The sequence below is a fragment of the Podarcis vaucheri genome (assembly GCF_965113315.1).
Source record: "Podarcis vaucheri genome assembly, chromosome: 3".
NCBI lineage: Eukaryota > Metazoa > Chordata > Lepidosauria > Squamata > Lacertidae > Podarcis > Podarcis vaucheri.
In genome coordinates this window covers 58,772,574-58,796,214 of record NC_138761.1, presented here as the reverse complement: position 1 = coordinate 58,796,214, position 23,641 = coordinate 58,772,574, and the positions used below count along the sequence as shown (strand labels likewise).

At 42.0% G+C, this 23,641-nt stretch overlaps 1 protein-coding gene across 2 annotated transcripts in view; it reads left to right on the top strand.

The window, feature by feature from the left end:
- AKAP12 (A-kinase anchoring protein 12) overlaps positions 1-23,641 on the top strand; it is a 97,208-nt gene that overhangs the window by 69,471 nt on the left and 4,096 nt on the right. Inside the window, exons 1-2 of one of the 2 annotated variants that reach the window (XM_082215156.1) lie at positions 3,871-4,004; positions 14,578-21,703. In XM_082215156.1, the coding sequence (XP_082071282.1) occupies positions 3,980-4,004; positions 14,578-21,695 (7,143 nt within the window). In that variant the 5' untranslated portion in view covers positions 3,871-3,979 and the 3' untranslated portion in view covers positions 21,696-21,703. Of the gene's footprint in view, positions 1-3,870; positions 4,005-14,577; positions 21,704-23,641 lie in introns of those variants that run through there. The other variant, XM_082215155.1, reaches the window with a different exon arrangement.

The following is a 23,641-nucleotide window of genomic DNA, read 5'->3' as shown; positions in this document are numbered from 1 at the left end:
GAGTATTCAGTGGCATACTGTCTCCAACCATAGAAAATATAGGGAGAAAGGTAGAAGACATGGAAGTAGAAGGTAGAAAATATAGCCAACATAGCTAGTAGTCATCGATAGCCTTATCTTCCATTAAGTTATCTAATTTTTTAAAAAAGTTATCCAAGTCCGTGGCCATCACTACCACTTGCCAGTTAATTCCATAGTTTTAACTATGTGCTTTATGAATAAGTACTGTACTTTCTTTTACAGATAGGTAGCCGTGTTGGTCTGCCATAGTCAAAATAAAAAAATTCCTTCCAGTAGCACCTTAAAGACCAACTAAGTTAGTTCTTGGTATGAGCTTTCGTGTGCATGCACACTTCTTCAGATACACTGAAACAGAAGTTGCCAGATCCTTCTATATAGTGAGAAGGTGGGGAGGGGTATTACTCAGAAGGGTGGTGGGAATGGGAGATTGGCAGGTAGCTGAGATGAGCCTGTTGACGACTCTTAACGACTGCAATAGGTCTTACAGGAAAAGGCAAGGGGTGAGAAGGTGAAAAATGGCTTAGTCATGTATAATGAGATAAGAATCCAATGTCTTTGTTCAGACCAGGTCTCTCCATGGTTTTAAGTTTGGTAATGAGTTGCAATTCAGCAGCTTCTCTTGCCAGTCTATTTCTGAAATTCCTTTGTAGTAAAATAGCTACTTTGAGATCTTGTATAGAATGTCCTGGGAGATTGAAGTGTTCTCTTACTGGTTTCTCTGTTTTGTGATTCTTGATGTCAGATTTATGTCTGTTTATTCTTTGGCGTAAGGTTTGGCCTGTTTGTCCAATATAGAGAGCTGAAGGACACTGTTGGCATTTGATGGCATACACAATGTTAGACGATGAGTAATTAAATAGTCTGCTGATGGATGGCCACACCAACTCGGCCCCTTACACACTGACCAGATGCTTGGAAGCTGTGGCTGGATGGTTTCGTGGGAGCCGATTGAAACTAAATCCTTCAAAGACAGAGGTCCTATGGCTAGGTCGGGATAGCATGGGGATGAGGGACCAACTCCCTTCTCTTGCGGGGGCCCAATTAGTGCCATTGCCTTCCGTTAAGAGTTTGGGTGTAATCCTTGACGCCTCCCTTTCCATGGAGGCGCAAGTCACAGCAACAGCCAAGGTGACATTTTTCCACCTTCGCCGCATCAAGCAGTTGGTCCCTTACCTTTCCCGCCCCGACCTGGCCACAGTGATCCATGTGACAGTCATCTCCAGGCTTGACTACTGTAATTCGCTCTACGCGGGGCTGCCCTTGAAGCTGTCCCAGAAACTCCAGCGGGTACAGAATGCTGCAGCGAGGCTCCTCATGGGGTCTCTGCCATGGGAGCATATTCATCCAGTGCTTTTCAAGCTGCACTGGCTCCCGGTGGAGTACAGGGTCAGATTTAAGGTGCTGCTTTTGACCTTTAAAGCCCTTCACGGCCTAGGACCCTTGTACCTACGGGACCGCCTCGCCTGGTATGCCCCACGGAGAGCCTCAAGGTCCATAAATAACAACACCCTAGTGGTCCCAGGCCCTAAGGAAGTTAGATTGGCTTCAACCAGAGCCAGGGCCTTTTCAGCACTGGCCCCAACTTGGTGGAACGCTCTGTCTCATGAGACCAGGGCCCTGCAGGATCTGATTTCTTTCCGCAGGGCCTGTAAGACAGAGCCTGGTCTTTGGATTGGAGCCAATTTGATTCCCTCCCCCCCTTTTTTTTCTTTTCCTTCTCCTGCAATGAGGCTTCATTTTAATATTTTAATGTTCCATTATTTTAATGTTGTATTTTATTTTTGTTTTTAAGTTGTAATCACTCATCTTGTTTTTATTATTGCTTGTAAGCCGCTCTGAGCCCGGCCTTGGCTGGGGAGAGCGGGGTATAAATAAAAAATTATTATTATTATTATTATTATTATTATTATTATTATTATTATATTTGAACATGGCTATCATATCAGATGGCTATCATAACATGGCTATCATAACAGATGCGGCTGTAACGTAGTGCCTGGCTATATACAATGGACTGTTTGGTATGTTTGGGATGGTAGCTAGAGGCATGTAGATATGTTTGTCGGTCAGTTGGTTTACGGTATAAGGTGGTGTCTATGCGCCCATCCTGTATTTTTATAGTAGTGTCCAAAAAATGTATTTCTTGCATAGATTGATTCATAGTTAGGTTGATTGTGGGGTGAAAATCATTAAATTTCTGGTGAAAGGTGTCCAGGTTCTGTTGACCATGTGTCCAGATGATAAAAATATCGTCAATGTATCAAACACGAAAGCTCATACCAAGAACTAACTTAGTTGGTCTTTAAGGTGCTACTGGAAGGAATTTTTTTATTTTGTACTTTCTTTTGTCTGTCCTGAGACTTCCAGCCTTCAGCTTCATTGGGAAAGGCTCTCTCCAAAAGTAGCTTTAAATAGTCAGTGACCACTTGAAGGCTTGCTTTTTTTTGGAGGAGAGTGTCATGGAGAGAGCATAGCTGACTGGCAACCTGAATTTGAGCAATCCATGCTGCAATATTTTGTTGCAGCTTGTTAATTGTAGTTTTAAATGCGATACATTCACCATGGGAAAAATAGTCTTGGCATATGCTGTTGCATCGTTGCCTTTGCCAGTCTTGGGTTTGTGTTTTGTTTTTGCTAAGGTTAGGGCACAAGCATGTCAATGGTTTTCAAATTATTCATTGGAATTCTGGGTTAGAAGTTATTGGGATTGTTCAGTGAGAAGAATAGTAATGCTAGATAGTGTCTGAAGGACAACTCATTCGTCATTACTCACCTTCCTCTACAGTGCACACTCTGGGCCAAATGAAATGTAAAACTAAATGTGTGAGTGTTCCTTTTTTTCTCCCTTTTTAAATAACAGCCTCTGGAGATGGGTGGGATTGGGATCAAGGTGCAAAGGAAGGAGGTTTCAGCCTTTCCCTTCCATTATGGATCCATGTGAGAGAAGCTTTCTTCCTGGGTTTAGTCATCAGGACTATGACTGTGATAGGAATGGCATGGTGAATCCCCTCCGTGCTGATATGATCCTGATATCCCTAAGCTATTTAGGAAAAAACTAGACATGTTAAATGTATTCACACATTTAACATAATGTTCGCACATAATGCTGAACCAAACCATGGTTTATTGTATCCACAGCTGTGGATTAAGCAAAATGTTAGACATGTAATTTGCTTGTCTGCAATCTGACAAATTTCATGCATTTTGAATGTTAATGAAAACGTTCCACACTATTTGTATTTCATTGCAATTTGATCCCACTGTGTTCAAATCCCCCCCCATCCTGCACCCCAAATATGTATACATAATTGCCAATTGAATATAATGTTTCTTGCATCTGATGCAGTGGTTTCCAGCCTATGACATACTATGCCATAATTGCCATAATTGCTTTAGCATTTGAGGTGTTACAAGGTTGCAAGGTTCTTCACTGAACTTTCAACCATGGCATTGAACTGTATATATGAGATTAAAGTTCCCAGAGGAAAGAGTCTGGTTGTTGGAATATTCTTATTTTTGTATATAGAAAGTGATTCTGGAAATTTTTCTCCTTTCATTTAGTAGGCATGTAGTAAATATGAGAGAGAGGTATGTTACACACCCTCCTTAATTTAAAGGACTTCCAGTGATCTGCATAAAGCCCTTTGTAACAATATGGGATGTGGTTTGGTCAGAGGGTGGAGATCTCATTGTTAAATTTAGGAATATAACCTGCCCACTCAATGAGCAGCTAAGGAGGGGATGGGCCACAGAGAGCTGTCTGTCAAGGACCAGTCTGCTGAAACACAACTTCAGTCTGCCTTTTTCATTAGACACTGAAGGACTGAAACGTGTTTCTGTTAGCTCTGCTTCCCTCCTACCCCCCTCCCTCTGATTGCACTGTGACTTGGAGAAATAAAAATAACGGAGTGTCTTGCTTTGAGGAGAGGAAAATCCAGGTTGCCAAAGGGTAGAGAAAATGCTGGGAACTATCACTCTAACAGGTATGAAATGTTTAAATTTTGAATTTTATTGATGGTTCTGTTGTCTAATTGTGATGGTGATTCTATGCAGCAGCACTTTTGTCCATGACTCAAGCATGTGACACACATATTGGAGCAGTTCTTTATTAAGCCATGTACAGCATAGTCTATACATGTCTACCTGGAAGTAAATCCCATTGAGTTCAGTGGTGCTTATTTCCGGATAAGTGGGAAAAGTATTGCGGCTATAATAACTTTTAAAACTTATAATTTATGTTTAAATAGGAGTGGGGAAGTGTTTTTGGATTAAAATCCTAAAGCTGCAGGTCTATGCACACTTATCTAGAAAGCCTGTTGCAGTTACATTTACTGCTGCGTAAATGTGGTTGAACTCAAGCATCTTTATGTGGTTGAGTTAGATCAATTTTCCTACATGTTTACGCTTTAAATTCAGAAGTTTAATTTATAGAAAAATGTATTTCAAATGTAACAGTATTTCTTAGATTACAAAGTACTTTAGGATTAGTGATTTTATATTGGCAGGGGTACTTTATATTCTCTGGTATCCTTTCTACTCAAAGAAGCATGCTTGTTTTTGATCTTTCAAATGCCAGAGAATTCTGTACTTATAAGTTTAAAAAAAGTTTCATTTCTCCCCCAACATTTACTCTTTAGTCATGTCATTTAATTACCATATTATTTCACTTAATTTACACTGGGAGTTTTCTCTCAGCCATTTGATCCTAGGTTTCATATTTTTTTGCAACCTCCCATGTCTTAAAAGTAAACTTCCTTTTCCTTAATTTCCATTATCCTTGACCCGAGGCACAACCTTTCTACATAAATAATGGAGCAAACATCTGTTTTAACTTCTGAAGTTCAAGTGATCACTGCTCACTTCATCTTATTCATTAAAAAGTGGACTATGTATCTGCTCATAAACACAAAATCATTAAATTGGAGTGAATTAATTAGTGTGCTTGGAGGGAAGCTATAACCCCCTCTGCCCCCAAACTCCTTTACAACTTAATTTTGGAAACAAAGACCTTTGGAAACTCATCAGTATATTGCTGAATGGTTGGGAACAGTTGCTGAAAAACAATACTTAGAAGCACCAGGGTTCAGACACTTCATTTTATCTTTCCTGCTGAGATGCTTGTTGAAACATTCCATCATTTATAGGGGGGGGGGGGAAGAACAGTGATGGTAGACAGTATAGTATATTTATTGCAATATAGGCAATAAATATTTTCAGCTTATGCAAATGTTTTACTGCATCTCTGTGAGATTTCCCCTCAGTTTTGCCTAGTAGTCATTTTTGTTTGATCTTTTCTCATAAACATTAAATAGTACTAGCACCAACAAACAGAACTATGACTTTTTTCTTTTCTTTTACAATATCAGTGCTGTGGAATGTATATGCATCCCATGTGGACAACCGAAAGAGACCAATTCTGTTTTGACTTTACTGTAATTCGTTCATAATGCTAATGTGTTTATTATCATTCTGATAGTAAATTGGGACATCTTAAAACTCCATATGTCATATACAGTTATATGCCAAAATGGCTTCTCTTACAGTTGTAAAGTGCTGGTTGAACTGACATCACCACAGAGGTCAGTTCATTTGTTTAATGTAGGTAAAATACATTTTAAAGCTTGCCCTGCATAGCCTTTACTAATCTCAATGTAACTGTATCCAGCAATTGAATTCCTATAACAAAAAGCCAGCTTATACTTGGAGTGAAGAAGTATGGCAGTTCAAATTCATTCTTAAATTGTTCAGTTGGACCAGCTGTTGTTAGACTCATGACAGTGAGCAATTTTCTTTCCACATTAAATATGTTGTAACACTAGGTACAAAATAGAGCTGTGAATTTTTTAACAGCAGTTGGTTTAAACCAAATATTTCAAGGCAATGATCTGCTCTCAGTTAAACACAATCAACGACACTGATGGCAGTGGGATTAACTATGAAATAGAGAGATTATTCTGGTCTTAGATGTTTAAATATGGAATAAACTTAAGTTTTGTTTTAAAAATTGTTTGGAGACTTTCAGTGGCTAGAGAATTTTGGAACACTAGAGACCCGGGCGTGTATGACATATATCTGATGGATACAGAATGTAGAGAATTCATGGAGAAAATCCAGGGCAGGGCAGCAAATCCGGGGGGGGGGGGAGAGTCAACCAGCTCCAGATGTTGACATGGTTGACTGCAAGCACATGAGGTGTTTCAGATTTAACTGTTACAGCCTGAGAAATACTTTCTGTCTTCCAACTACAAGAAATGGTATCTCTCCTTTCTTGTGAGAAGGTGGGGGAAACGGAAAAAGTTTGAAATATTTGTTAGAAGTAAAATGTATGTGTAACACTTTTTAGGTATTGTGGCAGTAGACACTCACTTGATTCTATTCATGTTGGAATGGATATTTTATCTTCCTAATCAGGGAATCGTCATAAAACAACTGCTTTAAGGCCCAAGCTATAGAGTTTTCCCTAATTACACATTTATTTAGAGTAATAAGGAAGTGTTTTCTTTTTACATTGTATGTCAAATGACTGTGAATGTTGGACCTACATTTCTAACAGCACGTTCTAAGTAAGATGAACTCTATAGTACCAACCACATCAGTATCAACTGTGGGAATAAATGAGTGCCTGTGTATTATACGAACAGAAGTTATAGTGAAGAGAGATTGAGTACAAGTACTTGCAACAACTAGTAGCCATAGATGTAATGTGTATTCCCATGACTCATCCAGCCTGTGGAGTGGGACTGCATGAGTATCATGATTTTGAATGTGCATGTTCTCATTTACACCACCTGCATGCGTACCTTGCCAGATCTTCCTGGCTTGATCAGAGGACTAAGAAAGGGTGCCTTTTGCTCTTTGTTCTGCTTCTCATTCAGTGACAGAGAAGGCTTAAATCATTCTAATGCCTCATTAAGGCTCTGTTTTTTTAAAGGTATGGTACAGGAGTAAGAGAATCTCAGCTCCTGGTATTCTGGTTACGTAGAAATCTGAAAAAGTCATGCTGGTGTCTAAAGTATAAATTAAAATTGTGATTACAGTACTGGAGTTGATCCTTCTTCAAGGTCCTATTTTTCAGATTAAAATCTTCCTCTGCCCCAAAGTATTGGGGGCACAGGGGGAGATGAAACTTAACGGAACCTTAAAAAAAAAGCTAGCTGAAATTTCATTACATGTATACATGTAACATTCTGTTAAGCTGTCTCATCACTTCTTTTCACACTGCACAATTAAGAACAAAGTCAATAATGCTGACTTCATTGTGAGTCATTACTGCCATATATAAGTATGAACTGGCATCTCAGAGAAGCAAACCACAAACAGCAGAGTTATACTAAGAGACACTGTTCTCTCTGGTTGACAGATAGTTTTGAATGTCTTTAGATCTGAAATCAACATTGTTTACACCATCCCTTTGATGTAACTGCACATAAAGCTACTCTGCAAAGTAACGAGGGCTTCTTCCAATAGTGAGCAGCGTTGTTGGGCACTCACAGAATGGAACTATGGAGGAGACTTGATTTAGGACAGGGTGTGGCTAAAGAAGCCTTGGGGTACAATATTTGGATGTTTGGGTGGAGCCACTCCTTGACATATTGTGGTTTTCAGCATTTTCAAGTTGATCTAGGGTAAACCTTTCTAGAATTGTAATTAGTACTCTTAAAAGCAGTAATCATACTTTTTCAGTGAATTTTATTTTATTTTATAGAGTGTATCTGAAGAAGTGTGCATGCACACGAAAGCTCATACCAAGAACTAACTTAGTTGGTCTTTAAGGTGCTACTGGAAGGAATTTTTTAATTTTATTTTATTGGCATCGCTGCTATTCATAGGCATCATTGAAAGTTATTTTGTTTCGGCATGCTTTTTCTTATGAATCCATAAGTATAGCATATCTTGATTTTTAAAAAATACATTGAATGTAGTTATATCCAATCTCATCTATATATTATGCACCTAGTATTTCACATAAACCTTGAGATTTGTTAAGTAAAATAGCAATGAAATACTGCCCTCTGCTGTTCATTTTTGTCAACAAATTAGTTTTTCTTTTTGAAGATAATGGTTTTGCTTCTGACATGTCAAATGACAATGGAACAATAAGACAGCGCCTGATAAACTTGCACTCATTAATTTCTAAATATTGTGGTCTGCTTCACAAGTCACTTTAATAATAATAATAATAATAATAATAATAATAATTTATTATTTATACCCCGCCCATCTGGCTGGGTTTCCCCAGCCACTCTGGGCGGCTTCCACAGAAACCAAAAAACACTAAAATATCATACATTAAAAGCTTCCCTGAATAGGGCCGCCTTAAGATGTTTTCTGAATGTCAGGTAGTTTTCCATCACCTTGACATCCGATGGGAGGGCATTCCACAGGGCGGGCGCCACCACCGAAAAGGCCCTCTGCCTGGTTCCCTGTAGCTTCGCTTCTCGCAATGAGGGAACCGCCAGAAGGCCCTCGGCGCTGGACCTCAGTGTCCGGGCAGAACGATGGGGGTGGAGACGCTCCTTCAGGTATACTGGGCCGAAGCCGTTTAGGGCTTTAAAGGTCAACACCAACACTTTGAATTGTGCTCGGAAACGTACTGGGAGCCAATGTAGGTCTTTCAAGACCGGTGTTATGTGGTCTCGGCGGCCGCCCCCAGTCACCAGTCTAGCTGCCGCATTCTGGATTAGTTGTAGTTTCCGAGTCACCTTCAAAGGTAGCCCCACGTAGAGCGCATTGCAGTAGTCCAAGCGGGAGATAACTAGAGCATGCACCACTCTGGCCAGACAGTCAGCGGGCAAGTAGGGTCTCAGCCTGCGTACCAGGTGGAGTTGGTAGACAGCTGCCCTGGATACAGAATTGACCTGTGCCTCCATGGACAGCTGTGAGTCCAAAATGACTCCCAGGCTACGCACCTGGTCCTTCAGGGGCACAGTTACCCCATTCAGGACCAGGGAGTCCTCCACACCAGCCCGCCCCCTGTCCCCCAAAAACAGTACTTCTGTCTTGTCAGGATTCAACTTCAATCCATTAGCCGCCATCCATCCTCCAACCGCCTCCAGGCACTCACACAGGACCTTCACCGCCTTCACTGGTTCTGATTTGAAAGAAAGGTAGAGCTGGGTATCATCTGCATATTGATGGACACCCAGTCCAAACCCCCTGATGATCTCTCCCAGCGGCTTCATATAGATGTTAAAAAGCATGGGGGAGAGGACGGAACCCTGAGGCACCCCACAAGTGAGGGCCCAAGGGTCTGAACACTCATCCCCCACCACCACTTTCTGAACACGGCCCAGGAGAAAGGAGCGAAACCACTGTATAACAGTGCCCCCAGCTCCCAACCCCTCTAGACGGTCCAGAAGGATGTTATGGTCGATTGTATCAAAGGCCGCTGAGAGATCCAGCAGAACTAGGAAACAACTCTCACCTTTGTCCCTAGCTCGCCGGAGATCATCAACCAGTGCGACCAAGGCAGTTTCAGTCCCATGATGAGGCCTGAACCCTGATTGGAAGGGATCCAAATGGTCCGCATCCTCCAGGCGTGCCTGGAGTTGTTCAGCAACCACACGCTCAATCACCTTGCCCAAGAATGGAAGATTTGAGACTGGGCGATAGTTGGCCATACTGGCCGGGTCTAAAGATGGTTTTTTAAGAAGCGGTTTAATGACCGCCTCTTTCAGCGGATCTGGGAATGTTCCCTCACAGAGGGAAGCATTCACCACCCCGCAGAGCCCATCGCCCAGCCCTTCCCGGCTAGCTTTTATAAGCCAGGATGGGCAAGGATCAAGGAGACAGGTGGTTGGTTTCACTCGTCCAAGCAGCCTGTCCACATCCTCGGGGGTAACGGATTGAAATTGATTCCATGCAACTTGACCAGACAGGGCTCTAGCACTCTCCCGCCCCAGCCCTGCTCCCACGGTGGTGTCTAGCTCCTTCCGAATATGAGTGATTTTATCTGCAAAAAACTTTGCAAAATCGTTGCAGGAGATCTTGGGGTCTTTACAAGGCCCCGATGGTAAAGGTGGTTCCGTTAAATTGCGGACCACCTGAAAGAGTCTCCTGCTACTATTTTCTGCAGATGCAATAGAGGCGGCGAAGAAAGTCTTCTTCGCCGTCGCTATCGCCACTTGGTAGGCTCGACGTTGAGCTCTAACCTGTGTCCGGTCAGATTCGGAGTGAGTTTTCTGCCACCGACGCTCTAGCCGTCTCAGCGATTGTTTCATCGCCCTCAGCTCCGAAGAAAACCACGGGGCTGTCCTGGCTCCATGCAATCGGAGAGGGCGCTTCGGAGCCAGACAGTCGATAGCCCTGGTTAACTCCGCATTCCAGCGGGCCACCAGGGAATCAGCTGAAAGGCCATCAACATGGGATAAAGCATCCCCTACCACTCTCTGGAAACCATTTGGATCCATTAAGTGGCGGGGGCGGACCATCCGAATTGGTCCCACCTCCCTGCAGAGGGGAAGGGTCGCGGAGAAGTCCAGTTGCACCAGGAAGTGATCTGACCATGGCACTTCTTTGGTTTCATTTTTACTTAGTGTCAGATCACCCACGTCGCTAGAGGTGAATACCAGGTCTAAGGCATGTCCATGACTATGAGTTGGGCCCAACTTATTCAGGGACAGCCCCATGGAGGCCATGCTTTCCACGAAGTCCCGAGCGGCCCCTTGTAAGGTCGTGTCGGCGTGGATGTTAAAATCCCCTAGGACAACCAAACTAGGTGTCTCCAGGAGAACATCCGCCACGACCTGAAGCAGCTCGGACAGGGAATCCTTGGTGCAGCGGGGAGGTCGGTACACCAAAAGGAATCCTGTACTGCCCCTATTGCCCAACTTCCAGAACATGCACTCAGAAAACTGGGTCTTCCCAGTAGGACGCCTGGTGCAGACTAATGACTTCCTAAAAATCACTGCAACCCCCCCTCCCCGCCCACATGACCTGGGTTGCTGTGCGTAAGAGAAACCTGGCGGGCAGGCGGCAGCAAGGACGGGCCCATCTGTCTCATTCAACCAGGTCTCTGTCACACAAGCCAGGTCAAATCCTCCATCCACAATCAGGTCGTGGATGGCAGTGGTTTTATTCACCATTGACCTGGCATTACACAGCAACACCTTCAGGTTATGTGGGTTTCCCCTGTTGATTCCAGTATCCATCTGGTCAAGGCCAGACCCGGAGGCAGGGATAGTCTTCAAACAACGACTAAACCTGCCTCCTCGGTAATGACATGGTCTGGTCTTAGCGTAGCTCCGCCTCCTGCCCATGATCACCGAGATCGGATGTCCCAGTGCTTCCCCCCCTGTGGAACTTGTCCCAGCCATCGTGTTAAATGAGAGTTAAACTAAACTATGGTTTAAAGCTGCAAACTGCTGTAGCAATTTTGCTCCTCTGCTGGGAATGTGGCTTGTTTGGGGAAAAGAAGCCACAAACCTTGGTTCGAACATAACACTAAGCCAAACCTAGCAGCATGGTGATAGCAGGAGCAGAGGAGAAGTGAAATGCCTGTCCTTTCAGCAGCATGCACCCACATGCTGTGTGCTAACCTTTAAACCACAGTTTAAAATGGTGTATTAGTAGCAAGAGGAATGTGTATCTCAACAGCTAATGCTTTCTGGGACCAATTTGTTTATGTTTTAACTTATATTCTGCTTAAATTCATGGAAATTATATCCTACACTTCCTCCCAGAGGAGTTTAGGGTGGCAAGCCGCAAGCAATAAAAACACATTGAAAACAATTTGAACACAGATGCAGACTGGGAAAGAACTCAACCTAAAAGGCTTGTAGGAAGAGGAAGGTCTTTAGTAGGCACCAACAAGACAACAGAGATGGGGGGGGCAGTCTGTTTAATATTTAAAGAGAATGAATTCAGAAGGGTAGGTACCACAGCACTAAAAGCCTAATACCTAAATTGTGCAGAACAGAGCTCATAATAAAATAGTATTTGCAGGAGGCCTTCTTCACCTGCAGAGTGCAGGGGTCAACTGGATATGTAAGGGGTGAGATGATATTTCGGTATCCTGATTCCAATTTGTATAGGGTTTTATACACTAAAACCAGCACATTAAACTTAGTCTGGTGGCTAATATTCCACCATGTAGTTTTCAAGGTGGCTTATGATACGGAATAAAACAACAAAAAATAAATCCAATTAAAAGAACAGCATCAACTAAAATGCATTCCTAATAATAAGATTTTCCAATCCAAATTCTCAAAATGTCTGGCAGGGTAGATCTTGTCTTTACTGAAGTATTAAAAATTGGTAACAAATTGTAGCTGCACAGTTCTTCAGGTAGAGGGGTTTTTGTTTTTGTTTTTTGGTCTTCAAAGCATTCACCAGAAAGTCTCAAAGTAAAGTTACGGTGCAATTGGATAATAGATTTCTCACAGAAACATCCTAAATGTGGACACTTTTCTTTTGACAAGCAAACATTCTCAGGCCACTTACTGCACTTCATGTCATTGCAATTTTAAGTAAAGCTAAATGCATACAGTGTATCATAGGAGTCTAGTGGATGGTTTGAAGGTTGCTAGTGATAGTTTGTGATTAAGCAGGTCTAATTACAGCAGTAGTAGTAGACCTGGATTTCTCCTCCTGTAAAAAGCCTGGGAAACAGAGGCCCAATACTGTACTTGCCCAAATCTAGTACAATTATATGTAGTCAAGGTTCTTAGGTAACTGGAAATTGTTCAGATTTGAATTGCTTGGCCTGTTGATATGGAAGGTACTGCATTGCAGATAATGACTATAAAATGTTAGTGCTCTCTGAAAGTATGCATACATCTCTTGAGGAATTATTCTGGGGATGGCTGGAGATGGAAGCCATCTGTATGGAAGGGCAAGTTGTCATTGATCATTGCTTTATTATGGTTTGATCATGGTCAGGAAATGTGCTTAATGTAATGCAAATCAGATCAGATGTGATTTCGTTGTTAGAGGATCTGGAGCATTTTTAATAGAGCAGTACTTTAAAAAGATTTCTTTACAGCAAAAGCAGAGAGACAGATTTGTTTTTTCTTTCTTTTGCTATATAATTAACACGTCAGAAAATACTCCTTCTTCTTAATCCAGCAGATGCCCTGGAAGGAGATTCAGGACAGACAAAACTACGGTTCTTCACATAATTCATTTATTTAACATTGTGGCACTTTGCCTGTGGAATTCGCTCCCTCTAGTGATATACCAGATAACTTCATTTTGGGAGTTTTTGTTGACAACTTGGTATATACCTGTTTACCTAGGTGTTTGTGCTGTCTTGAGATCAAGTGTTGGGCTTATTTCTGCTGCACGGTGTATTTTTCATCATCATAATTTTATTTGTATGCTGCCTTTCCTAATTAAATCTATGCTCAGGGTGGCTTACAACATAAAAAGATTTATATAATTACAAACAAAGCAAAAGTAAAACACATCAAAAAGTGCACAGCCAAACTGAACAATTTCAACATAACTCATAATACCTAAAAATAAAGATACAAAAATTAACAGCAATAATAGCAAACAAACAAATCCCTAAACAGTACCTCAGCAGCCTCCTGGAGTCAGTCATTCAGGGCCCCTCCCTCCTGGGCCAGGTGGAAAAGGCTTGCAAGGCATGGAGCAGGTCTTCCAGGAATCACAACCAAAATGTATTGTTTGTTTTATAAAATTGATAAACTGCTTGATTGTAAGAAACCTCAATGTGGTTTACAAAAATATAAAACAAGAAAAGCCTCTTAACTAATGAAAATAGACTATGGTCTCGGCTGCTGGCTTGACTCAGATACTATTAAAAAAATGAACTCCTTAAATTTTGGAAGTAGAATGTCAGGTTGGGAACATGGTGTGGCTGTCCTTTACATTATCAAAATTCTGAAAGCAAAATATTTGTTTTCCAATGTCCATAGTTTATTTAAAATTCTTTTGATGCCCTAGGTTTTTCCAGTATGAAGCTTCCAACCAAATTTTGAAGTGACTTTATTTCACTTCATTATCTCTCTATATAATTATGTTTTGTTAATTTTATGCATAGATACCCTTAAAATAATGGAATCTATTTTTATCATGCATTTTAAAAGACATACAGTCATACCTTGGTTCTCGAATGGAATCCATTCTGGAAGTCCATTTGACTTCTGAAAATGTACAAAAACCAAGGCGTAGCTTCTGATTGGCTGCAGTAGCTTCTTGCACTCAATCAGAAGCCACAGAAGCCGCATTGGACATTTGGGCTACAAAAAAGTTTGCAAACCGGAACACTCACTTCTGGGTTTGCAGCGTTCGGGAGCCAAAACCTTCGAGTCACAAGGCGTTTGGCAACCAAGGTACGACTGTATATAATGTCCACAATCTTGTACAAAATTGAATATGTTTAAGCTCATTAATTTCAATGCATTTGACTTTTAATAATAGTGCAGTGTATTCCTATATGGGTTTATTTGGAACTAAGTCCCACAGCCTTACTCCCAAGTAAGTGTGCCTAGGATTAGAGGAATAGTGATTATTTCTACTTCTTATGCAATTTAAATAGAATTGTAATAACAGAATGCCTAATTATTTATTGCTTTTAAATGTCTCCTACAGTTGGACAAAGAGAAACTGCAAATGTGATTCTAAAAGAAGAGCCAGCTGAAAATATGGAGACCAAGCCAGCAGAATCACCCGATAAATCTAACATAGATGTGGAACAGAAAGATGCAGAAGATGCTGATCAGCAATTGCCATCAGAAGAAGAAAAAGTGGAAGAGCAGGCAGAACCTGGTGAATCTCCATCAGCAAATGATGTTGGATTTAAAAAAGTTTTTAAGTTCGTTGGATTCAAATTTACCGTCAGAAAGGAAAAGACTGAAAAAGCAGAACCTGTTCAGTTGCTGAATGTGAAAGCAGATGAGACAGAAGTGCTATCGGAAGGAGCTGGAGATTGTAAAGAAATCAGGCTAGATACAGTGGAGGAGGAAACACAAAGTGAGGTGCCCTATCCTGCAGAAAAGACTGAGCAAGAAACTCAGACTGAGCAGACAAAAGAAGAAAATTCTCCTGAAAAGGTAACAGAAGGTCCTGTTGAAGCAGGAAGCAAGGAGACGGAGATTAAAAGTGATGGTAGCAAGTCTCCAGAGTCTCCAACAAGTCCATTAACTAATGAAACAGCATCACCCCTAAGAAAGTTCTTTACCCAGGGTTGGGCTGGGTTTAGGAAAAGGACAAGTTTCAGGAAACCTAAAGAAGAAGAACAGCAAGCCACTGAGAGAGAAATGCAGGAGCAAGAAAAAGGAGTGATAAAAGAGGAAGTCACTCCCACTGAAGAATCAGAAAAAGAAAAACCCATACCAGAAAAAGAGAAGGCAGAAGTGTCTATAGAAGCCAGTGATGCTATAGTAGAAAGAGAAGAAACAAAAATGAAAGATGTCTCAACAGAAACACATAAGGAGGAAGCTGTTGCTGCCTTTGAACAGCCATCACCACAAATGTCTGCTGAAAGTGTAGACATAGAACCCAGTAAAAGCTTGAATAAAATCGACTTGGAGGAGAACTTGGAACCTGCACAAAAATGTCAAATGGCCCTGGAGCATAGCCCTCTTGCATCATCTGAGAAAAAATCTGAACTAGCAGCTCCTTTGGCAACTGAAGTATTCGAAGAAAAAACAGATCAGTCTGCACCAACTTCTCCAATGCCTATAGAAACGCCTGAGGAGCATTTTGAAATAGTTGAAGCCATATCTGAACTGAAGGCTCCTCTGGCAACGGAAAATTTTGATGACAGACCCACAGAGATATGCACTGATGTTAGCACTACTGTGGAGAAGAAAGAACCAAAACCAACTGAAAAATCAAAACTTGTTCTTGAACAGTTCGTTGAAACTGATGTTGAGATTAAAGGACAAGCCACTGATGAACAGCTAAAAGTCAAAGAAAGCTTGGTTGAACTAGCAAATGAGCCACTCAAGCAAACTGAACCAAGCAGTGGAGATTCAGCAACAATCAAACCTCTAGAAGTCATTACAAATGAAGTTGAATTACTTTCATCTCAAGAAAGAGCCAAGTTACAAGGCAGCCCCCTAAAAAAGCTTTTTACAAGTTCAAGCTTAAAGAAGTTGTCAGCAAAGAAACATAAAGGAAGAAGAGAAGAAGCTAAGCTAGGGGAAGCAGCAGAACAAGCACAGCCGTTGTCTGATTCTGCAGAAAGTCCAGAAGATCCAAGAGCAGAAAGCTCTGCTTCTTCCCCTGAAGAAACAACAGAATCTGTAGGGAAAGTTACAGATGCAGCACAGACCACTGAAACGGAAGATGGTTCTACTTCAGATATGGAGAGGAAAAGAGACATTGTTACACCTTGGGCATCATTTAAAAAAATGGTGACTCCTAAGAAACGGGTCAGGAGGCTTTCTGAAAGTGATAAGGAAGAAGAACTTGAGAAGGCAAAGACTGCTACTCTATCTTCAACTGAAAGTGCACCTTGTGAAGAGCAGGATGATATAAAAGAAAATGTTGAGGAACAGAAATTAGAAAAAAGCATAGATGAGCCCAAGAGAAAGGTTGATACTTCTGTATCATGGGAAGCCTTAATTTGTGTAGGTTCATCTAAGAAAAGAACCAGAAAATCATCAACTTCTGATGAAGAGGTAGGACAAAGACTTGCTCAAGAAGGACAGAAAATAGATGAAAATGGGCACAATAAAGAAACAGCACCAAGCATGACCATTACTAGCTCACAAGAAAGTGATCAAGGACAAGGAGGTTTTTCACCAGAACAAGCTGGAAGCCCATCTGAAGGTGAGGGAGTTTCGACATGGGAGTCCTTTAAAAGACTAGTAACCCCAAGAAGAAAATCTAAAACAAAAATGGAAGAGAGAAATGAAGAATCTTCCACAGCTCCAAGTTTAGAACATTATACTTCAGATGGAGAGTCTGGAAAGGAAGAATCATGGGTTTCATTTAAAAAACTAATGCCTGGTCGTAGGAAGAAGAAGTCAGATGGAATACCAGAACATGCTCCTGTTCAGGAAGCTGGAGAAGAAATGACTGAAATCCATGAGGACGACTCTGATGTTCCAGCCGTTGTTCCTTTATCAGAGTATGATGCTGCTGAACAAGAGAAGTTTGAAGCTCAAAAGGCAAAACAAGATGATTTAACTAAGAAAACTTCAGACCAGTCAGAAAGTACTTTGATTATTGAGCAGTCCAATGAAGGACTAGTTCATGCAGTTACTGTCACAATGGTAGAAGGAGAGAGAGCAGTTACAAGTATTGAAGAAAGATCACCATCTTGGATATCGGCTGCTGTGACAGAGTCCATTGAACATGCAAAGGAAGATGAAGAGAAACATATTGATCAGATCTCTGAAACTGGAATTGTGGAAGAAATGGTGGTGGTTACTAAAGTCATGCCAGAAATTCAAAAGGAGTTTAGCGGTGACACACTAACCTCAGAAGCAATCACAGCCAGAGAAGAAACTTCAGGTGTTGAAGAAACAGCTGAAGTATCCTGTGCTGAAGAGACAACGGAAATGGTTTCAGCAGTTTCAAGGCTAACTGAGTCCCCTGATACAACAGAAATAGTAACACCTGTGCAGGAGGTAGAGGAAAGCCAGCAAAACCTAGAAGAACTAAATAAACAAACACAGGAAATTCTGCAAGAAGTTGCTGAAAGAGTTAAATTGTCCAGCGAAGCACAGGAAACAATTCTGCCTGAGAAAATAGAGAAAACAGGGCAAGAAACTGCTATGATATTTCAAGAGGCAGAACCACCCTCAAAGGAAGAACCAGAGAAGACAGATATCCAAGTTAGTGAAAGTAGTCAAAGTCAAGATGAAGCTAAAGAAAGTAGTTTGAAGGAAGCGTTGGAGAAGAGTAATGACATTTGTGTAGAGGTGAAGGAAAGCTCGAAAGAAACTGTTAGCTTGGATAAGACTGATGAGAGTCATGATTCAAAGATTGAACAAGAAATTGTTCAAGAAATCATTGAAAAACAGACTGCTGAAGAGGAAGGATTTGTCATTATCACAGTAACCCCTGAAGAAGGGCCAGACGTAAATGTTGGTGACTTGGTAAGGGAAGCCAAAACAAATTTAAAAGATGCAGTTGAAGGTGGGATTACAGATACTGGTCGAGCAGTTGATGAATTGGCAAAAATATCACATGAAGAGAAGCCTCAGTTCTCCCATAAACTTGAACAAGTGGTGAACACCATACCTGACTTGGAAGCTAAATTAGTAACTGCTGCAGATGAGGTAAAAGCCCCTGTGCAAAAAGAAATAAAAGAAGCTGAGCCTCCCTGTGCTGAAGTTTTTGTGCTTGAGGCACCCATCCAGAGCAAGATAACTGAAGTTCCAGTGCAGAATGCAGTAACTGAAGTCAGTGACCTAGGTATGGCCAAACATGCCACACTTGGCTTACTACCAGGAAGCACAGAGAATGTTGTAGTTGAGGCCTGCATCCAGAACAAAGACACAGAGGTTTCTTTGGTAACTGAGACCCATGTACAGAAGGTGGAACCCAAGGGCCAACTGCAGAAACCAGAAACCAATATTTCTATGGTAAATGAGAAACTTGAACCTCTCCATGCTGAGACTGTAGAAGAAGACTTGCCCACAAGAAAGGTGGAAGTGGAGGTCCACAAGCAGAATGCAGAGACTGAGACCCATAAGCAGAGTGTAGAAACAGATGGCCATGTCAAAGAGGTGGAAATGAAGTTCCTTGAAGAGAGGGTAGAAGCAGAGAAGGCAGAATTAAAGGAGGACTTGGAGCTTCCCACAAAGGCTGAAGCAGTGTCCCCCTCAGAAAAAGAAGTGGAGGAACATATAAAAGACACAGAAGCACAGATCTCTACAGAAAAGGCACATGCAAAGTTGGAGGCAGATGCCTGCACAGAGAAAGTAGATGTGAAGGCAGATGTAGAAAAGGTGGAAGTTGAGATTTCCAAAACACAGATGGAAGTGCAGACCTCCACGGACAAGGGGGAATCAGAGGCTCCCTCAGAGATAATGAAAGTGGAGGAGCCTATAGAAAAGGACCCTATAGAAAAGACAAAAGCTGCAGCAGAAGAATCAAATGCACCTGTTTGTGTGGAGGCCATCACAGTGAAGCCAGATGTGAAGGTGCAAGCAGAGGTTCCTACAGAGAAGGCGGAAACAGTGGCCTCATCAGATCAGCCAGATGAAAAGCTGGATATGGAAACTCCTGTAGAGAAGGTGGATATAGAGTCTGCTGTAGAGATTGCCAAGAAAAAGAGTGAAGTGGAGGTTCCTGCAAAGAAGTTGGATGCAGAGGACTCCGCAAAGAAGGCAAAAGTGGCATCCTCTGTAGAAAAAGCAGAAGGTGATACTATTCTTAAAGAGAAAACAGAAGCCCCCATAGAGAAGGCAGCCATCAAGGCTGGTGTGGAGGTCTTTGCAGAGAAGGAGGATGCAAAAGTGGAAGTGAAATTTCCTTCTGAGAAGGTGCATAAGGAGGTCTTTTCAGAACAGTCAGAAGAAATTATGGAAGCAGAAACCACTGCCACCAAACAGCAAGAAGTAAAAGAGATCCTGAAGAATGTGGAGAATGAGGTCAGTTTCAACTCTGAGGTTGAAGATACTTCAGATTCCCTAGCAACATCCGTTGAGATAATTTATGATAAAGCCTCTGTAATTAGTGACAAGACTGAAGCTCCTGAGCAGACGGAAATGCAAGATGTTTCCCTTTCCTCAGAATTAAAATGTTTTGATGCAGTTGTTACTGAGGAGCTTTCAAAGAACGAAGTAAAAGATGACTCTCCCCTAGTAAAAACATCAACAGAGCAAGCTGTAGCTGAGAGATCTGTGGAAAGGGGACTAGTTGAAGTCTCCACACCTGATCAAAATGCAGTGGATGTCATCCAGAAGGATGCAGCAGACGCCAGCCATACCTTGAAATTGGAAGGCACAGAAGGAATTGCGGTTGACGTTCCAGAAAGTAATGAACTGAAGGATGTCACACTTGTAACTGCAACTGAAGGATCTGTGCAGAATGAAAAGGAAGATGCACTTACTTTGGGGTCAAAACACACTGAGGCTGAGTCAATAGAGGACAGCACTGTGAAAAGTGAGGCAACTGTGGATTCTGTGAAAAAAGAGGTTGAAAACATAGAGCTAACAACTGAAGAGAAATTCACAGGAACTGTAGCAACTGAAGCAGTAAAGACCAAAGTTGGAGACACCCTCATCTCTGACTCTGGTGCTTTATCAGATGTCATCTCGGAAAAGAAAGGAGAGCGTTCTGTCACAGAAGGCAGTGAAGCAGGTATAAATGGCGTTTGTGTACAGAGTGAAGTGTGTCCTCGTAAATTGCCCCTGGAAACAGTCCTTCCGCTTCCACAATCTGCCACAATTTCAGATAGCTCTGAGAGAAGGCAAGCATTGTCGGAGAAGGTGCTAGTAACAGAAACAGAAAAATCAACAGGGAAAATTAAACTTGCTGATGCTGATGCACTTGGTGCAGCTCCAGTGCAGCAAGAAATGTTCACTGAGCAGAAGGAGGTTATCACCACTGACATTCCTGAAGTACAAAGTTATGGAGTTCATAAATCCTCTGTAACAGTAACAGCTGCAACAGCTGAAGAACAAGTTATTGCAGAGAATGTCACAGTTACGGAAACATTAACTGAAAACCTGCAGTCTGTCCTAGAGGAGCCAAAAGAAACCACGTTCAAAACAGTCCAGCAGGTGAGCTTTGCTCAACCAGGACTTGGGGCTCTAGGTCCTGATAAGGATACAGTGTCATGGTCTGGGAAAGCAAATTCAGTAGTAGAGGAGGCAGTTTTAGCAGCAGTAACATGCACCAAAGATGATTTGATCCAGAAGTCTGTATTGGATTCCAGCCCAGAAATGAAGCTTCAGAGATTAGAATCAAGTCAAGAAGGTGAAAAAAAGACACCTCCAGAAAGAAGCCCCTCTTTAACTCATATAGAATTTCAAAAAGATGTGGTTCAATCGGTGACTATAGAGTCACAGAGTACAAAAATTGTGCTGAAAATCATCCAGAATGCTGTTGATACATTGGAGGAAACAGAAGAGTTGCCATCTGTGTCAAAGCAACAGAGTGAGCCATTTCTAAAGAGTGTAAATAAATCTGAATTTCAGGAAAGTTTGCAGACTGGTCAGATTCTTCCTGTAAAAGGCAGAGGAGAGAGAAATCTAGAGATCCAGCCATCAACTATAATTTTAACTCAATCTGCAGAGAATCAAGAGGCCTTCAAAGTGGCAGAAGAAATGCCTTTTGCATCTGATAAATCTGAAGACGCTAAAATGAAACTGATGTTGCAGCCAGATGAACGATCAGGCACTGTGACAACACTAGCACAAGACCCTCAATCTCTGAATGAAATTGTGAAAGAAATTAAGCAAGAGACAGATTTCCAGAAAGAAAATGGTGAACCAAAGCTGCATTCTGCAGGGGATATAGCCACTCCAACAGAGATTCAGAGACCAGCAGTAGAAGATACTGCCCCAGGAGATCTACCCAAAGAGTCACTTGAAGTGGCCCAACCAAGGCTGACGGATGTAGAAGCTGGGCAGACTGTTCAGATCCAACAGCAGTTTATAGAACAACAAACACCTGTGAAAAACAAAGATGACCACAGCCAATCAACAGGATTCGTGGAGACATACACAGAGAAAGATGTAAATAATCAAGACTACACCATCAGTGAGAGTCCACAGCTAAGCTTAGAGCTCACTGAATCCTGAGGTTTAATGTAAGTATCTACTATTTAAATTCAGAATAATTAACTATTTTCAGTGGCTTTTTAAGCTAGATAACTGAGCTAGATAACTTGCTATCAGAACTACAAATTGTGGTCAAATATTTCATTGTCAAATGGCTTAGAACAGGTTTTCAGTTTCTTGTTTGAGAGACTGTACTTAGTATTTAGTATTTTTTAAGAAATATCTCTTAAGCTGTCTTTTGCATTCAATTGAACTTCAGAATTTAACTTTGTTCCAGGTAACAAGTTCCAGGTAAAATGCAGACTGTTTATGGGACAAAGCTTGACTCCTCGTGCATATGCTTGCCTTCATATGGCCTGGTTAGCGCCTAATGGCACGATGGGAGCAAAACAACTGGTTTTCTAAATGTGCACCAGCATGCTTGCTTGCTCATACTAACCCATTTTTTTGGCCTAGAACTATGTGTGAACTAAGCCTGCGAAGATCCATTATTTTGCCATCACTTTCAAAGGATGTTCTTTAAAAGAACAGTGAAACCTAGAGGAGGAGGCCTTCACACAACTTAAAGCCATATACAGCTGTGGCTGAACAGGAAATGTTCATTTCTGTAATTACAACAGATGGCTTTATGGCATTGTCCTAGTCTGTTCCCCCCCCCCCCGAATGATGCAGCAGGTTAACAGGATATATTCAGAGCCCCAATTTTACTCGGGTTTGTAGAAGCAACTTGAGTCTCTTACCCCTTTATTAAGGTGGTCTGAAACTCTTCTTACCATAAGGTTCCTGTGAGGCTTAACTGTACAGGTTTAATCGCTACCCAAGCTTTTTTTATATACACTTTTCCCTCGCCCTAGGATATATCCAGTGACCAGCACCATGTAGTTGCTCCACTCGCAATGCTGTTTTAGCTGCCCCCACCTTAAATCTTATCTGCTGTGGCTGGGCCTGTATTTGCTGCTGTGTGGGCTTGCCTCTCCTCCGCCATCCCACATATTGCCTTATATGCAGGTGGGAGCTGAGTCAGCATCTTCAGGCTGTTCCTGCAGCCATACCACGTCCTCTCTAGCACAATAATCAGATCTAGTAAGATAGCAGCCAAGGCTGTTCCTGGCTACCTTCCAATAGGTTTCTTAATGTAAAAAGAGGAGTCAACCGCATATTCCTCAGCTGTGCTTAGAGCATACCTATCACAAGCAAACTATCGGACAAATCGAAACACCGATTAAAGCTAATCACTGCTTGCCTGCTTCTTTTGCTTACCGACTACTGCAGGGAAGATGAACCTGTGGTTGTCCAGTGGTTATTGGAGTTCAGTTCCTTCAGTTTCAGCCAGCATGGTGAAATACCAAGTAAGGGTTGTACAGTAGTCCGACATTTGGATGGCCACAGGTTTCCCACCTTTGCACCACTGCATTCTCCTTTTTTCTGGCAAGGGAAAGTTAACAATTCAGCCTTATACAGGCTTCCTCAAACTCAGCCCTCCAGATGTTTTTGGCCTGCAACTCCCATGATCCCTAGCTAGCAGGACCAGTAATCAGGGATGATGGGGATTGTCGTCTCAAAACATCTGGAGGGCCGAGTATGAGGAAGCCTGGCCTTATAGCTGGGTGCTGGAGGCAGGAATAAATTACAGTGGTACCTTGGGTTAAGTACTTAATTCATTCCAGAGGTCCGTTCTTAACCTGAAGCACCACTTTAGCTGATGGGGCCTCCTGCTGCTACTGCGCTGCTGGAGCACGATTTCTGTTCTCATCCTGAAGCAACATTCTTAACCCAAGGTACTATTTCTGGGTTAGCGTAGTCTGTAACCTGAAGTGTATGTAACCTGAGGTACCATTGTACGCTGCTTATGTCATGAGATTTTGCTAACTTTTCCAAGCTGAAAAACACACCGTTAGCCCCTTTTTAATGCTACCTTAGGTTGGTGAAGGGTTAGTCTGTCCTGCCTTTAAGGGCTTATGACTGAG